General features: G+C 39.3%; 1 protein-coding gene across 4 annotated transcripts in view; it reads left to right on the forward strand.

The window, feature by feature from the left end:
• The window catches only part of NRP1 (neuropilin 1), a 115,132-nt gene that overhangs the window by 82,937 nt on the left and 13,293 nt on the right, over nt 1–18,902 (forward strand). For 2 of the 4 annotated variants that reach the window (XM_021542956.2, XM_021542957.2), the window contains exons 9-13: nt 1,305–1,449; nt 2,872–3,203; nt 7,676–7,820; nt 10,714–10,818; nt 13,799–13,858. In XM_021542956.2, coding sequence (XP_021398631.1) covers nt 1,305–1,449; nt 2,872–3,203; nt 7,676–7,820; nt 10,714–10,818; nt 13,799–13,858 — 787 coding nt within the window. The remainder of the gene's footprint in view (nt 1–1,304; nt 1,450–2,871; nt 3,204–7,675; nt 7,821–10,713; nt 10,819–13,798; nt 13,859–18,902) is intronic. The other 2 variants (XM_021542958.2, XM_021542961.3) reach the window with 1 other exon arrangement.

An 18,902-nucleotide genomic window follows, 5' to 3' on the forward strand; every position in this document is an offset into this window, starting at 1 on the left:
AGTTTTCTAAAATGGCAATGTTTTGCTGTTGATCAAGACAAGAAAAACGTATGCGCCAGTCTCCCTCCCAGATATTTTAATTCAAATTAAAAGTTTGCAGCTGCAGGTCTCAAGGCAGCCATATACCAGTGTTGCACTAACTACATATAAGAATCTGTGTATTTTTGAGGAAAGATTTCTTTTCTCTGTCAGATGCAAACTTTGAGAAAACTACAGCTGGTCCTCACAGAAAAAAAAAAAAAGAGTTGATGGAAAGAAATGCACTTCCATTAAAAAATCTCTTACTAGATATAAAACTATGATGTTAAATTACTTGAGCTGTAACTGAGCCTTATGAGTTGACAGCTGTGTGCTGTTGGCCTCCTCTCCAAATTAATGCAGCTACTCTAAGGAACAAACAGGAAAGCAGGACAGTGTGTGTAAGAAATGGGAGAATCTACCATAAAAGGAGAGGGGTCTGCATCCATGGAAAAAACAGGAAATTGGTCCCCTCTACAGGAGGAAGAAGCAGGAAGCTGAATCACCTTCTTTGGACTGGAACATTGCAAGGTTTAGGCTGGGCTAGGAAAGAGTGTGTCTGCAGGATCCTCAACATGAAAGCACAGCACAGTCATGTGCTTCTGGTGGAAGTCTCATTGTTCATCTAATTTGACTGCCAGCCTCGGGGGATGCAGGGAAAATCTTGGAGCCTGCTACGCAGATTTTAAATAGACTTCAATCTCAATATGCAAGGAAAAAGAAATTCTGAGACCTTGTTGAAAGGGATTTGAAAACAGAGTGTTAACAAAGTAAGATTTGTTCAATACACCTTAAAAAATCTTAAGTCCAAGTTCAGCAAGATAATGCATATTTTTATCATAACTCTATATAGGATTTTTACATGGTCTAATTGAAAACCATATCTTTAATTTGAGCCTGAGATTCTTTAGCTTCCTGCATCATTCTATGAGTACAAGAAATAAAACTGCTCTAGTGGGTCATTGGGGGATTCTTCCAGGACACAGAAGTTGTTGGGTGATGAAGACCAGTGTTTGTCATTCTTGCATATAAATTTGGGCATTAGGAACAACTTTTTTAGTATCATTGAACGCCTTACATCTTCTTTCCTCCCCAAGGAAAGCAAACCTGTCTGCAAAAGTTGTGCTAGGAGATTAATTAAATAGCTTCCCATGCAAGTCTTTTGTCTCAATCCCCACAACCAACCCTGGTTAGACCTCATATCAAAACTGTCTGTAAAACAAAGAACTGTAAACACAAGTTAAGTGAAAACCTAACAAATATATAATTTTTCTTTTCACACAAAGGTGTTTCAAGGGAATAGCAATCCCACTGATGTTGTTTACAGAGCTTTTGCCAAACCTGTTTTAACAAGGTTTGTGAGAATTAGACCTGTGTCTTGGGAAAATGGAGTTTCACTGAGATTTGAAGTGTATGGCTGCAAGATAACAGGTAGGTGTTGGGAAAGGGTATAAAATCAGGGGGATTTATTGTGCCTATGCTGTGGGATTTATTTTTATGAGTAAAATTAATGATCATTATTTCCACTATGATCTGAATGTAGAAATTATTAAAAAAAGACAATAAAACACCACAATCCATACATCCAGTGTTATCTGAATATTTTTATGACACTATATTTTAGTTTTAGTTACTTTTATTGCAGTCACTTTACAGCTTCATGCAAAATTCCTGAGATACACTGATATTTTGTAAATTCCCATCTCATTTTTTCCCTTCTAACCCTCCAGTTCTTCTCTCTTATGTCTGCTAGTCATAGGTAGCTCTCAGCAGGTTTCTCAAGGAACAAACACACATGACTAAATTTAAAGAATTGCAAGGTACAAACACTCAAGTCTGAAGTCTGTGCAAATAATGATGTTTGTAGTCAAGTTCCCAGTCATGATCAGTATTGTAATGTAATTCCTTTATATCACACAGTTAATTTTTATAAATATCTTTTTTTAAATTTTAAGTTTTCTGTAATTTCTATGCAATGGAATGCCTTGATCTTTAAAGTAGAAATACAACTTACATTTGAAAGAAAATTATAATGATTTATTAGACTTTAAAAAGCTAATATTTCTAGAACATTTTTTAGTACTTAATGCAGTTCAATTGTACTAATTTTTAATACTTAGGGATATTTTTTCTTCTTTTGTGGTGTTTCTTTAGTCTTGAAGATGTTTCTTAGAACTGGTTGCCATATAGAAAGAAAATAAGATTACTGATTTCTTTGTTAGAGAATTCCAAGTCATTGTATGAAATCTTTTCAGATTAGATGTAGGTAATCAGATCTAGTGTTTCATTCTGTATTAGAATTCTTAATTTCTTGTTAGCAGGTACTTCTAATTTATTTCTATCTAGGATCAAAAAAGAAGCAACTATTTAGTTTCTGTGTCACCTGAAAAAGTCTGAGAGACAAAAAATGCATTAGGAAAATCTCAAGTGCATCAGTAAATTATATTTTAATGTATGAAGATTTCCATTTCCAATGTCACCAAAATTAGGTAATCTGCAACCAGGTTTTGGCTGGCTTTGGAAGTTTTCTCTGAGGAAATATTCACAAATTCAGATGGCCCTACACTCTTTGCCTTAGCAAGAAGAATAGAAAACAAGAATAGAATAGGATTTTCTGATCCTTTTGGCTCCCACCAAGCCAAAAATACTTGTGGTATTTTGGTACTTCCTGCTAAAACTAGGATGTGTAAGTTTGAACAAATGAAAATTATATAAAAATCCATTAGATTACTTGAATACAAGAAATACATAAGTAATCAGCTGGAATAGTTGAATTGACTGAAGTGTCCTGTTTCTGTTTTGGTGCTTGTTCAGAATAACTATTTAATTTATTTGGATTTTTTTTCTTTGTAGATTATCCTTGTTCTGGGATGCTGGGAATGGTGTCTGGCCTTATTCCTGACTCTCAGATCACTGCATCTACTCAAGTGGATCGAAACTGGATCCCAGAAAATGCTCGTCTCATAACGAGCCGTTCAGGCTGGGCGCTGCCACCAACTACGCATCCATACACAAATGAATGGCTTCAAATAGACCTCGGGGAGGAAAAGATAGTGAGGGGCATAATTGTCCAAGGAGGCAAGCACCGAGAAAACAAAGTGTTCATGAAAAAATTCAAAATTGGCTACAGCAACAATGGATCAGATTGGAAAATGATCATGGATTCCAGCAAGAAAAAGATAAAGGTAAGGGCAAAAACTGCACTAAAGAAAAGTTGAGTTAAAAAAAAATAGTTTGCATTACATTTCTACACATCTCTATCTGACCCTAGGAAAGGCACACAGCTGGGGTGAAGCCAAGTAGGAGGACTCCAAGGGGAGCAGCCCTGAAGGAATGCTGTGGGAGCTGTCCCATGCCTGAGGGCAAGAACTGGCCTTAAAGATTTGCTTATTCAACAGTTAGCTCAGGCTTGACTCCTGGCAACATTGATGCCTCTGTGGCCCACAACTTACTGCAAAATCCCATGCAATGGGATTTTAAAGTCTACTCTAAAAAGCCAAACTCTAAAACTGAGAATGAATCCAACTTATTTGAGACATTTTTTTGAATTATTTTTGTTTTGCTTCTTTCTGCCAGAGCTATAGAATGAGAATGGTGTTACTCAGCTCAATGGGGTATCTCAGGTGTTTCTCAGCTGCCTGTAGATTGCTTTGAGAGTTTTACAGGCTTTCTGTAATGATCTGATCCAAGTCCCTCCAAAAGAAAGTGATGAAGTTTTGATCATGTTATCCCATCCCAAGTGGGAAGTACTATTGTACTCTCACAAGGGAAGAATCTTGGAGCTTGCTTGGGAAGACATTTCCAGAGGAGGGCCAAATGAATCACTGAATTAGATTCCAAGGAAAAGAAAGTAACTGAGGCCCAGAAGAGTTTCTGGGAATGTATCTGTTTTGATTTGTTTTTGGATGTATGCATTTCAGGACCTAAATTATACTGGGGGTTTAGGTTATTTACACCAGATCCCATTGAATTCTTCCATCCCATTTTGCTATCTCTGCTCACAAAGTGCATTTTTGCCTCAAAAGACACAACTCTTTCTTAGTCCTGCTACCCAGTTGCTTGAGAAAATGAGTAGGCATGCAGCCCTGTACACAAAGTGGTGCTGTAGTACTGAGATGACCAGGGAATCATGTACCAAAACGTGCCCTCAAAAGGCAAATTGTTGTGGTGCTTGGCAGATGGGAATCCTGGGAGTTGCTCCATATATCATCTGTGTTGGTTTGAAAATTAGATGTAAAAGCTGTTTGGCTGTATAGACTCATCCATTGGAGGAACCTGTGTTTCCCTGAAGGAAAAGCTGAGTGGGCCCATGGATGTAGCTTTTCCAAGCGCATTTGGTAAATATTGGACTTCATTCTCTCCTGTTTTAATCTCACTGAATATGTCTGCATTTTCTCACTTTTCATCATTTGTTTGGGCGATTAAAACTAAATGGATTCAGCCTTTGCAGTCATCTCCTTTCTCTTGTTACCATGAGTTTTGACTTCATCATAAAGTGTGAAGGGAGTGTAAATCAACAATGGGATTTTACCATTTTCTTTCTAAAATAGATGTTGTTTTGACATGTACTTCTACACTGTGGCTCAACGAGGGAAAAAAATAATGCCATATGCTTTCGAAGCAGCGCGCCGTCTGCTGCACGGCTTTCTGTTTTCTAATACAGGCACTTGCCATCATTGTCAGAAGTTAGCAGTTTGACAAGAAAACTAGTGTGCTAACTAATGCGCTGAGCCCATCCTCAGTTTTCACCACCACCAGAAATTAAGTTTCAAGATTAATGGAATGGAGAGGGCTAGAATTCAAATCTCTTGTGGCATAATTATAATCCTTCCTAAAAATTCAATATATTTAATAAACTTTATTCCAAAGCAAGAGTCTTCTTTAAAGAGAATAGGATAAATCCCATGATTTTGGAGCCTGAGGAATTGAAAATGTTAATGCTGGAATGTAGTGTTTTTAACTGTAAGTAGAGCTGGATGGGACAGGATGCTATAATGAGTCACAGAAGGAACATGGATTAGAAACAGCCCTTTATATGAAATGAAACACATCGTTTCATTTGGTTAAAGTCATGACTTTCAATAAACAAACAACTGCATTTCAGAGAAGAAAGAGCAGTGAGAGGCTAAACATAACAGAATGTGTCCAAAGGGTGAAGCATCACCTTGTTTCTTAACATGATCTTGTCATTCATGCCTGCAGCTGCTTTCACAAAGACTACCATAACTCCTTCCTCTTTAACTGACCCAATTTCAGCTATTTTTGAGTGTGCAAACTGTTTCCCCCTCTGAATGCTTTAGCTCAAGTGCTGAAAGGAGTGAAAATCACAAATCATCAAATAACCATGCAGAACTCCATTTCAAGGTCCAATTTGTATTTCTTGTCCATGGGCTTGCTTACTCAAGTTTACTCCACAAAGTCGTCTTTCTCTTTCATACTTCTTTAATCCTTCTACTTTTTATGGGGGTGGGATGAAGTTGTTTTGTGGGAGTTTTTTGCTGCTTTCTTTTTATAGTTCCTCTCATAATTTCTGTACAAGAAACTTCAGAACATCCTGCCATTTGGAACATCCTTTTAAAAATTTTCTGTAATGTTTATTTTGATTTTAAAATAAGTTAGGCAGATTTTGTTCTGCTCACCATCTTAGCGCCTCTTCTGTTTAACTACTATTTATTATACCTTCTCTTTGTAGTGGAGTAAAGCAATTTGTGACATAGCTCGTATAAAGGACACTCACAAACTGAAGTTTTGCTGTACACTCCTCTCTCCTCTCCCACAAAGAGTATCAGTATGTGTTTTAAATGAACAGTCAAAATTGAATCACAGGCAGCTCTGCTCTACAAAGGACAGTGATTCAATGTAATTCTAGATGCCTATTGAATCCTAATGTCTATGTGTCAGTACTCCATAGTGATGTCTTTTATAAATCAGTTTTCATTATTATATGTTGCTATTAAGACTACTATTAAAAAAGGGAGCAAGAATTCCTCAGATACATGTGTCTGTCTGCTTTTTACACATAAAATGGCATTCATTCTTTTTCATATAGTAGGTAGCTTTTCTGATCATTTGCACTATATTGTTATTCAAATATAATAATATGTAATTCCATGTCAATTAGATCTGACAGGCCCTCTACACATGAATTTGTGACAACTGTCTTCCAAGCACTAGCAGTACACTGGGTCAACCAGTGCCCCTTGAAGCCATCTTGGAGGTGCAATTTCCCTAGGAAATAGAAGGAGCAGCATTGATGTTAAAATTATTTTTTTGGTTTAGTTCTTCACAGTCTTCCATCACCACTGGCTTTTGCTACTGGCACTCTGTAAGCAGTGGCTGGAAGGAATGTGATCATAATGCAGAGGCGTACAGTAAAAATAAGGGAGGCTTTTACAACTGTACTGAAAATATAAGAAGCAATCAGAATTACCTGTGCTGGTTTTCTGCCTTAGGAATTCAGCCAGCTTTTCCCATGGCCTCTGTTTTCTCTGCTACAGATGAATACAAGGAGTTCATTGCAAGTTGGGTTTTGTTCTCGTCCAAAATGAAGGACATCTGATGGTTTCTTCCTTAAGAATGATTCCAGTTTCACAGCAATATCGTAGAACTATCTTAGGGTAGCACTTCTAATCTTAAATTTGACCACCAGTTCAAAGATGGTTTTTAGAGTTTTGCCATTTCACTAATTCATGGGAAATGTGAAAATACTTTTACTTCATTGTTATTTGCATTTTCATATTTTGTACTTTAAAAACTTCTGAAAGCATTTTTTGCTGTAAAATAGGGTAAAAATAAATACTTTTGCCTATCTTGGGCTATAAAGCTTTCATGCCAAGAACTGTTTCTTTGTTCAGTTGATTCCTTCTAAGGACTGATCATCTACATGGAGGCACTTGAGGTGTTGCTATGAGTAAAAATTATACAGTACTCTATATGCAAAAGATTAATGAAAATGAGAAACTGAAGGTATCAAACAAATGCTATTGAGGGTTGCATTATGTCTGAAAAGCCCAAACTGCAATTCACAGAATATATTTTTTGTCTGAAATGTACATTTGCTGACCTGCCTTGCCTGTTGGATTATATTGCAGTTTTGTCAGGAAGCAGCTTTTTTCTCTTTCTTCTAATTCTTCTTCAATAGCAGACTCACTGGAAAAACTCTTGCAGCTACTGCTCCTGAAGTTTAATTTATGCCTTTTGAAATAGCTACAACTTGTGAAGCTCTGTCACTGGGGGAAATCAGATTGAAATCTTCTTGTGAATAGTTGGATTATTATTGTAACCACTTAAAAGGTGACAGGATCTTCACCTCAGCCATTTTTTTTCTCTGAGAAGTGTTGGAAATGTCACCCAGTTAAACCTCAGATCAGAACGCCATTTAAAAACATGTCTCATTAAACACTCAGCTCTTGTTATGACCCTGATGGATTAGTTGCTACCGAGTTTATGAAAAATGAAATGCATTACTTTTCCGAGAAGCTTTAACAATGTATTTTCTATTCTCATTTAGGATAGGAATGCCTGACACTTACTAAGCCATTAGAATATGGCCTACGGCTCACCTAATTCAAAGGCTGGAGAATGAAGGAAAAAAGATGAGTGTGAAAAATAGACTTCTCTTGCTTTTTTAACAAGTAGCATTTGTCATGCTTTGCAGACTTTTGAAGGCAACACCAACTACGACACGCCTGAGCTGCGGACTTTTGAACCGGTATCGACACGATTCATACGTGTCTACCCCGAGAGAGCCACACACGGGGGACTGGGGCTGCGAATGGAGCTGCTGGGCTGTGAACTTGAAGGTAATTGCTCTGCTAGAAATGAATGCACTTTATTATTTTCATAAATACATTCTCTGCTTGGTCTGCTGCTGAAGACTGTTGTGTCTGCACAGGCAGCACATCGGACTTTCACTTCCATGACTGCCATTAGTGCTGGTTCTTGGCCTCTTCAGTTCCTCTCTGCAACATTTGAATTTGCCCAAGGCACATTTATTATTCTTTTTCCCATTCTTTTGTTAAATCACAGTGACACTCTCCACATGGTTTTCCATTCCCTTAAGCAGTCTTATGATTATACTTCTGAGAATCATAGAGCTATTAGGAGAGAATAAAGACAGGAACTTAAATTTTATGTTACCATGATACAACCCTGGAGGAGATGTTTTCCGAGACTGCAGAGGGAGCTTTGCTCTAAATATAGTAATTATGTTCCTCTATCCTTCAGAGGGCCTGAAAGTCACACCACAAACTATGGTAGGCAAAGATCACTTGAGTAGACAGTGTCTGTGGTGTTACTTTTGGGGGTAAAGGGGGCCTCTTTGTTCTTTACTAAGCTTTAATTTTGCAAGAATATGTAGGAGATGAAAGACCAGGAAAAGCAAGGTTTAGACATTTGTCCTTGGACTGTGACATAAAGCCCGCTTTGATTTTTCTTATATAAACATAATTATTTAACTTAATAGATAACTACAGATAACACTATGTGAATTTAACAATTTTATCTGGTGGATGATAGTATAGTGGTGAGGCTTATAAACCACACAGTTTAAAAATATAGAATAACAAACCATATTATTTGGGGTTTCATATGGCACCTCTTCTAGAAGCAGCTCTTATAGAACAGGCTCCCAAGATGAATGGAAACAACTCTACCTCCATTTCTTTCTCACCATTTCTCCCCCAAGAGGGAAGTGTGGGAGGCATTTGCTGTGAGAACTGATGAGTTCTGTGTTGTTTTTTTTTTAGTTCAGTGATTGAATTAGTATGATTTTACTTGGCCCGGAAAGTGGGGAGGTTGGAAATACTTCTTAGTTCCCGCAGGAAGCCCTCATTTCCTGTGAGAATACTTAGTTCCTGCAGACTATTGTGCTACTTGCTCAGAAAAAAAGAAAACCCAGCACCTGCTTTATGTAAACTCACAAACTCTGGACAAAGCCCTTCAGCCACAGGCCTTCTGTAGCCACCCAGCCATCCAGGAGTGAGCCTGTGCACCACCTCACAAGAATATATTGCCCAGTGAGATGGAGGACCCTTTGCTTTTAGGCAAACTGAAACAGCAAGTACATTTTTGTTTTTCCACTGGGACACATCTTTTCACATGTTTTCCTTCTGCTATGGTACACTTTTGATGTATGCTCTCCTGTAGGTCATCCATGGGTAGGTGAGGTCAATTCCCATTTGCCTGTGGGAGAAGCAAATAATGCTTAATGTTGTATAATTGCATCTTAAGGAGGGAGTTGAATGAAGTCACTTGAGATTTACTGAGCAAGAAGAGAGTTGAGATGAGAAAAGAAGCGTGGAGGTTGGCGCAGAGTGGAGTAGAAATCAGCTCTTCAGCAATAATGAGCGTGGGCAAGTTTTGTGTTCTTGAAACATCCCAGGGGGGCATATATGAAATGATGGCAGAGATGTAGGCAAGCTTGAGGCTATACAGGGACACAAAGATCAAGATAAGAAACTTAACTGGATGTAGAAATCTAGAGGGATCCCCCAGAGGGGTTCTTATAGCAATGTGGGTAACAAATGTTCTGCATAATTTACAATAGGTACAGAACTGTTTCTTTAACTAGGGATAGATTGAACCTGTAAAGCATAGGTCAGGGTCCTAAAGAGGCATGTTTTATCCCATAATATAGCTATTTCAAAAAGTACCACCTCTCCTGACATTTTCAGGCCAAGAAGTCAGCATATGTGATCTTCTGAGGGCAGTAGAAGGGAAAAGAAGAATCTGCAAAAGACATACATTATTGCATAGCCTATAATGAGTGAAAAAGATTGCTGATGAAAATAACAGTAAGTGAGAAGAGACAAAAGGCTAGATCACATTCCAGGAGTGCTTATCTTAAGCCAGGGAACTTTCATACGTGCAGCATAAAACACAAACTTAAATGCAGCACCAAGTGTCTGTGCTCTGGTTTTCCAGATGTGGTGTGCTTTGCATTCTGGGCTCTGTGTTTTCTGGCATCTTCACAGACCTGAAGCTTTTAACTGTAATAACAAGGTTCAGACTTTTACTGGTTAGACAGCAGCTACCGGAAAGTCATCACCAGCAAGAAGCAGGCAGGTGGCTGGGAGGGATGACTGACATCACTGATGTCTTATTTATTTATAGCTTAAAAAAAAAAAAAACAAAACAAACCACCTTCCATGTGTCCTCATTGTGCACAAAGTGATTCCACATCACAATGCCTTCCTGCTGCTGTTACCAGAACCGTGCTCAGACATTTCCTCCCTTAAGTGTGCTCTGCAGAGAGGTTTCTTCAGCAACTCATTGGGTGCTAGAGAGTTACCACCTTGAGCACGCACCCCCCCACCCCTCTGCACAGGCTCACTCACTGGGACTTCGGAGAGCAAGAAAAGTATGGGATCTCTATGCCACACACAGCGCTTCAGGACTCTCATTCTGCCTGGCCAGGCTTTCACTGTTCCTTGATAGGAGCAACAAACACCCCTCAGCCAGTGAATAGACAGTCTGAGGCTTCGCTGCCCAGCTCTGCTCAGCCCTTCAGCTCAGTTATGCCTCAGGGCAGGAGGCAGAACAGATACTCCCCATGCCAAAGAAGTGCTAAGCAACCTGCAAAGTAGAGTTGCTTCAATCATCAGACACAACACATGTGCTCATCAGGATGTTACTCCCAACTGCATGCTGGTTCTCCAGCTCGTGTTTTAACTGAACAACTGGATTTTGTTTCAGCTCCAACTGCTGTCCCTACCGTTTCCGAAGGCAAGCCTGTGGATGAGTGTGATGACGACCAGGCAAACTGCCACAGTGGCACAGGTGATGACTACCAACTGACAGGTGCAGAAACCATCCTCATTCCATTGCAGCTTCATTGTAGCTCATATCCATCACCAGCTTAATGTTTGCGCTGATTTAACCACTCAGTATTAATGGACATTAGTATGCAGTTTGTATTGTTAGTGCTGTCAAAACATGGGCATCTGCCTTTTATATATGACAATACTTTTGATTGTTTTCTCAGCTATGTAATTTTTGAAGAAAATAATAGTGACTAGATGGAAGAGAGGGCAATTTTTTGAGTGGTAATTGTGTCTAATCAAATCTTCTAATCAAACTTTCTCTTACTAAGAAGAAAAGCTGGACAATACTCTTGAGATTTATTGTCTGAGATTGAAGAATTTGAAATATTACTTGGTTTACATTATAGGCTATAGTTATAGGCTTCCTACCTAAAACTTAGTATAGGACTCAAATCTCATTCCCAAATCTTTCCCAGATAGAAACAAAACAGATTTGTTTCATCAAACTGCACTGCCACATACTCATGCTGACAGTAATATTTCCATGATCTTCCCTGCCTACACAGTGTTACAGCCACAGAGGGGCTGATGCTCTCCAAGCTGCCATCAGCAGCAGAAATGTAGGAGTGGGAGATGTAACATAGACTGCATCTGAAATAGAGGAAGCTTGCTAGGTTTCATATCCTCACACTTCTGCACAGAATCATTAGCCCTTCTAAGACAGCTGACACTGCACTCTATGCTTTTGATCTCTTCTTGGAGGTCCCTTGTTCCACAAATCTCTGTGTCTGTTTGATTAGGTCTATAATCTGCAGTAACGGAGCTTGTTTTTAGATGCAGCGACACAAGTTATTTCATCACTGCTCCCTGATGTGCTTATCTAATAAATGTTCATTGCTTCTTATATCCATGACATAAAATAGCATTAAAATCTGGGACTAGCTGTCCAAGAGGTCATTGGGTGAGCTTAGGTAAGAGATTGGCTTTTTGGAATCAGCCAAGTTGAACATCAGGCAACAGATACAAATGAAAGTGAAATTTCAATATCAAACCCTTTCTGAGATTTGCCAATATCTCCTGTAATTGCGTGTTGCAAATCATAAATTGAAAAAAACAATTCTTGAGTGGAAAAGACAGTGCATGGTCACTGTCACTGCTTTTCAAATCAGTGTCTCAGATTAACCTTATTCTTTTTGAAAACAGCCATGAAGGGAGTCTGATAAAATAGTCTGTATTGTGTTAAGGTAGCTCAGAAAGTTTTCAATGTTACTAAACAATGTAATTTATTTATTTTTTATTCAGAAAAGAAAGAGGCAGGTCAGGAAACACTAGATCTTCCTGCAGAGCCCTACATTGTCTTGCAAAGCCCAATAGGTAGAGTCATACTGCACATAGAGGAGGCTCTGTCAAGGAAAGCAGACAGATCTATGCAAGCACCTTCCATGTTCATAGTCTCTGCACTTCAAGGAGCTCAGGACTCCATCCCACATCTCCCTTAGGGAAGGTTTATTAAGCAGAAGAAAACCCTTCTGGCAGCTTCTGCAGGTTGTGCTTAGGGGGCAATTTATAATCTCTAAAACAAGGGAACAGCTGCCAACCTTCCTGAGCACCATCTCTTCTAGGGAACTGAATGTTTCTCAGTATCAATACTGAAAATTACTGCACTGCCTGCCTACAAAAGTGCAGACATTTAAGTACAATTTATTATTACAACACCTAGAAACCCTAGGCAGTGCATGCCCAGTTCTTCTGGACGTTGGAGAAATGCTGCATTGTACATATGGTTTTACTTACAACAGAAAAATGCACAGAAATGATTTTACCAATAAATTAATTGTGAACATTCTTTTCTTCTTCCAAACTGCATAGAAGGCAAGTGTGTAAGTCTTGGGGTCCACTAAGGGTAGCAGGGCAGTGCAGAGGGGATTTCATGAGTGCCTTACCCTCTCTTACCCGTTCCCAGTGCAAGCGTGACGTGTGTGCTCTCGTGGGTGCCACTGCAGAGTCACTTCCCTGACAGCACTTGCACATGTGTGAGTACCACAGTGAAGCCTCCCTTGCAATTAACTGTAATTGTGCTGTAGGCCAAATTCCTTCCTGCTCTATTTGGACCCCATACAGAGCTACTCTATTTGTGTGGTTTATAGCATTTCCCATCAGATCATTCTCACAAACATAAAGCTGATACAGCTTGGGCATTCATTCTCATTGGAAGTCATCATAGTCATCCTTTCTATAATGCTTTAAGCACTTGCTTGCTGGAGAAAAGAAAAACAGGAGTCATTGACTGGCAATCAGCACCCCACCGTGCATTTATAATTGAACTAATTTCCTTTTTGTTTCCTTATGAATATGAGGCTTCCTTTAAAAAGTCAAGTATTTTAAAAATATCAATTAGTAAACCTAGGAGAGGGCCATGACCCCACTCACCTCTTGTTTATCTGCATGAAGAAAAGGACAAAGGGGAAGTCCTTAATTCTTCCTTCACTTTGAGATAGAAGTGAAACCTACCTTAGACTAGATCCTAAAGTCTGGCAATTCCCATGCACCTCTCCTGTGAGCTGGTCTCACAACACAGCTATGAAAAGACTTACAGGGAGCCCCAGTTTTACCTCACATGCCTGGTACGAGAAACAGCAGGTCATGGGTAAATGAATAAAATAGTGACTCTTAGGAGGTGTCATGAAGACCAGCTGCTCACTTCCCATGTGATTTGGAGCAAATCAGTGTCTATAAATCAAGGACGGTCACAGGGACACGGTGAGGATGATTTAGTTGGCGTTTGCAAGGACTCCAAAAATACACAGCTTTATTTAATGAAGAGTTCTTGTGGGGCTTTTTTGATAAAGGAAAACAGACTTTTAATGTCATATTTTCATGCTTAAGCTCTCATACTCAGTTAGCTACATGTCTAACAAAGACAGTAATATTTCAGGTTTATATATAGGTTATTCCTAATGACTGCTGTGTCCTTTGTTGTGTCACATGTATCATGATACACATAATTTCTTTTCCAGGTGGGACTACAGTGCTGAATACAGAAAAGCCAACAGTAATTGACAATACATTACAACCAGGTAAAAAAAAAATTCTTATTAAAACCACAATAAATTCCATACCCAAATTTCATGCCAGAGACAAAATAATGAATTGCAGCACTTCCTGACTTACCATTCCTTGAAGTCTCTGAAGTAAAGAAGCATCTGGTCTGTTAGCTCTGTACAGTAAATATTTTATTCCTTTCATCCACATGTAGATACAGCAGAGAACAAGATTTCCTTCTGCATCAGCAAATGCCAAGTGCTGACAAAATTAAACTAACTTAATCACACAGTGCACTGTTTAAATGTGGCATGTCAGTGACACAAAGTGTGTTTGCAAACTCCAGGAAAACAAAAACAGCCACACAGGCCCACTCACTATTTATATCCATGGTTTTGCAAAACTAAAACAAGCAAAATTTGCCAGTTTTTTTCCACTAGGGAGCTGGCAGTTCTACAATATTGTTTTCTAGCAAGTTTTCTTAAAATGGGGTTACATAAACTGTTACCATGTACTTGAAAAGGGAAAATCAAGTTGTCAGTGGCAGCAGGTCCTCGTTACTTAATACAATAGCTAGAAGCTTTTAAGTTCCTTAGTTTGCTGCTTCCTCAGCTTTCATACCCTTTTTTTAATATCCTGTACAATTTACTGGGAGTGGGGGAGAGGATGGATTTGGGCAGAAAACCTTAACTCCAAAAACTATAAGCACTGGTTAAAAATCCTTTGCATCAATAATTGTGGAGTGGTAAAGAGGTCAGTTTTCAGTTACTTCCATTTCCTCCATTAAAGCACAGTCAGGCACAGTCTTGCAAGTGATTTATTAACAGGGTGGGTAAATGTTTATCATTGTTTCCTCAACCATGTGACACAATCCAGTCTTGCTTCAAATGAAAGGGACTAATAATGTAAAAAAATTCCTAAAGGACACTTATGGTGTTGATCTGATTAAGAGATAGAGCTGACTTAGCTCAGACGTTGTTCCCAGTCTCAGCCTCTGCATTCAGATATTGCAGAGGCCAATGCTTTTACTCTCCTCAAAATTTGTCTCCAGGGTCACCCAATTGCCTAAGTCAGCATACACTATTTTTACCTCTGCCCTGCTTTATAAGCAGAGGCAAATCGTGGAGCACCAGTACAATGAGAAACACAACAGTGAGCCAGTCCCCCCTGTTGGGACACCTCTCCACCCTCCTCTTCACAGTCAGTGCTGCTGAAGGACTGGATGGCTGCTGCTGGTCTCACAGTTCTGCAAAGGGGTTGGGGATGCAGAGGAAGAAAAGATTCTGTGCAGTGAATTTAGAGCAAAGCATTTTAATTTTTATGTCTGAAATTATCTGTTAGGTTTCTATTTTGATGAGATTAAGGACTTTTTACAGTCTTCTTGCATTTAAACAAATGGCAGACTTAGAAAGTGCCTCTGTGCAGTGCAGTTTCACTCCCATCCAGCAGTGCCAGCTGCTTTGCAGGTTGTGTTCAATCCCCTTGGCATGGGTGGGACTCTGCAGTAACAGATTGACTGCTACTACCAGAGATTAAGATATCCTCATTTTTTCTCCTTACTTCCCTCCTGCACCACCTTTGCTTAATCTGCCATGTGTCAAGATTTTTCTCTATTAAAAGAGTTTCTGAGCCTCTGTTCAGAGCATGCCAATGTTACTTCCCTGCATTGTACTTGTAGGAACCATTTCCTTCCGGGGAATCAGGGACGAGTTCACATCCCAAACTCCAGGCTCCCACATGGCAGCACATTACAAAGATTATAGATAGAGATCAGCCAGACGCTAATAAATAAGAATAAGGTTTCCAGAATTTCCAGTTTGAGACATAAAGGTTTCCAGCTGCCTCATAATCCCTCACTGAAAACCAGCCAAAAACTCCCAAAAACGGGCAGGCAGAAATTTCCCTGAGCATGAGGAAACCCCTCCTGGCCTGGAGGTGGTAGAAACATTTCCCTCTGCTGATGGGACATGGCTGGACCCGAGTGCCACAGGGAAATTTCTGCCTGCTTAAGGATAAGTGCACTCTTTCAACTCTTCTCAAACTGAACAAGGTAGGAATTTAACACATCAAGGACTGAGCCTTCAACTTTGGCCTTAATTCCCTTTAAGGCCTGGTTTACCTTAAGGTGCTAAAGCACCATGAGGTAAATGATGATCTCCAAGGCAAGGAGCTATTCCAGATCAATTGCAGTTTGCAGACTCCAGCGGGTGACCCTGCAGCAGGTACATGGTGCCAGTGGTGGCCACAGCAGCTTGTGCCACAGTGACTGGGGACAGAGGCTGACCAGCCCTCCCAGCAGCAGCGCGTGCCATGGCACAGGTGCTCTGCAGTAGGTGCCAGCGCCACGTACAGTGTCCTTCTGCCTGCATTCCAGCCTGCAAATATCCCTAATCTTGTTATCCGAGACTAACATGTTTGTATGTGTCAAAGCCTGAGATTATCCTATTCCAACCAGCTTTCATACACTATGGAAACAGTTAAGAGCAAATAGCTGGAAAGCCTCTGTGTATAAACAAACTGTTCCATCAAGGACTCGTTTACATTTTGTTTCAAGGGGACTGAATTGAAAGAAAATAAAAAGAATCATGATTTCAAAATGCTAAAAATGTTTAAATGTTTGGATTTTTTTTTTTTTTAAGAGGGGACCTACTTTCCTCCTCAAACTTAAAAAGATGCCTTTTACAAATCCATCTGTCAAGGTAAATACCTCAGTTCTCAGCCCTAAGACTTTCTAACATCTAGTCATTTTTGAATGCATCTTTTTTAATTCTAAAGGACTATTTGAAATGCTTGTCTCTTAGCTATTTACATACAAAGCAAGCTGTTCATTTACATTACATGCTCTCAGTGTGTAATCTGAGTCCTTTGTAAAGCAGACTGTTCTGAGAAGTACCTTGTTTTTCATGCATGTAATAGCTATGTCAGAAAAACATAACTAAAAAATCCTGAAGTTTAAAGCTCTGCTAAGAAATTATTTAAAGGTATAATAAGACTGATTCTCATTTATGCTGGAGCAACTTTGTATCAGTAAAGGGATATTAAGGCTGTTAACTTATCATTTACTATCATTTAAGGTAATTCTGTGCTGCCAGCATAAATGGTATAAAATGCTGAAATGCAAATATAAATCAGACCAAATATACTACTTTGAAGTGGTCCAAATTATGTTTGTAATTTCCTATTTTAATGTTGATTTACCCTTTGGCAAGAGCATCTTAGAGAACATTTTCATATCATCTTTAATGCCATTATTGCTTCTTCTTGCCTCTTGTTGGAGGAGTTATAAAAATATGTCAAAGTCTGTGGGCCACAAAAGATTAATGGACTCGCAAGAAACTCACTCAACTAGATTTTCAAATTACTTTGTTCATGTGCAGTAATGGTCCCAGCTGTGAGCAAGATGTGGTCAAAAAGTACAGCTGTTGGTTATACTTTGAGAGGATAAATCTGTTTTAATTCAGTATCACGTACCCTACATTTTGAAAAAGGCATATGGGATTTTGTCACACCTCCCTCCCAGATTCTCATCTGAGCTGCTGCTATTTGATTACATAATAGCTGGTTTTCTTTGTCCTCTCAATATACACAAACCCAGAGATCAATCACCTATTGCCAGGAGAATTATCCTAGCACGGGAATGGGCTAGCAATGCAGAGGGAGCCCAACAATTGCTACTCGTCCCTAGTTTCCTTCCTTCCACCAGAGCTGCCAGGCTATAGTTCAAGGACAAAGAAGGGGACAGATTGCCTGTAGCTTGCTGTGAGCTACTCTATCAGCCCCCTGGGACCTTTAATAGAAGGGCTGAACTAGCCTGTCTTTCCTGGGGCAGATCCATTGTCCATGCTGAGCCATAATGAACCTATCCTGATGCTACAAGTGTCCATTATTAATTGGCTAGCAGGCCTATTTTTCCTTTTTTATGAGTCCCTGGGAGAAGCACTGGAAGAGGTATAAGAATAGGCAATAAGAGATGGCATGTTTAAGAAGCTTGTAAAATAAGAGCACTCTTGCCTTGCCTTTGACCTTCAATCCCATTGCTGCGATTGTCTAAGGAATATAGTAACACAATAACTTTTGAGAAAACAATAGGAACCTAGCAAGAAACACCTAACTGTGTGCAGGTTACTGTCAAATTCTCAGTTTCAGTGGATTCTACTTCTGCATGGAAAACAAGTTCATTTTTATGCTACACCATGCTGTCTCTGAGTCTGAAGCCAAGGAACACAGGCATGGCCAAAGCATATCAGACTTAGGCTCTTTGCCAATTTCCTGGACTATATATTTCAAATGAAAGTGTAAGAAAGTATTTATTAGATGGAGCTGTGAAATGTAGCTCTGTTTTGAAACTTTCCTTCTGATCCAAGTGTTCAGAACTGTCATCAGAGCATGAAGTAAAAGGCTTTTGTCACTTCCTGCACTTCAGAATTAACAACTAAATTCTGGATGTTTTCCTTGTCCATGTCAGTGTCCAGTTCTCTTTGAATTGTGTTCAATCTTAGCAGCATTCAAGGGAGCAAGTACCACTCACATAATATGAGAATTTTTCTCCTTTGATCCACACCAGACTTCACTGGGTATCTCACATTACTTAGGCTGTGAAATGGAAAAACCAGAATATTGTTCTGTTCTGAGTCTCTGGATTCATCATTCATTTACATACTTCTCCTATGTATTCTGCTATTTATTTTTATTCAGTGTTGAACAATACCAGTCCTGTCTTTGTGCTATATGCTCATTTCTGCTGTGTGGTATCTTCAGATGGATGTGATCTATCTACCACTGTTCTCTTTTCTTGTGGTTTGAATAACACACAGGCTATCAGTACTTTGACTGATATAATCCTTTGGGATTAATAAGATTAATTTTGTTCTACATTTTCTAAAACCTTTTATAAAGTTCTGTCTCATGGCTCTGATGTCAAAGCCATGCAATATAGCTCTCCCTAGGCCTCCTTGACAATGAAAGGCTATTTGTCACAATCTTAATACTCTTTAATTCATTGCAATGTCACTCTGTTTCTTTTAAAACCCCCCTTGATTTTCAGATGTCCCCTTTTGGGCAAGATGTCTTTGATCATGG

This window comes from Lonchura striata, chromosome 2, assembly GCF_050655825.1.
Source record: "Lonchura striata isolate lonStrDom1 chromosome 2, ASM5065582v1, whole genome shotgun sequence".
Classification (NCBI taxonomy): Eukaryota; Metazoa; Chordata; class Aves; order Passeriformes; family Estrildidae; genus Lonchura; species Lonchura striata.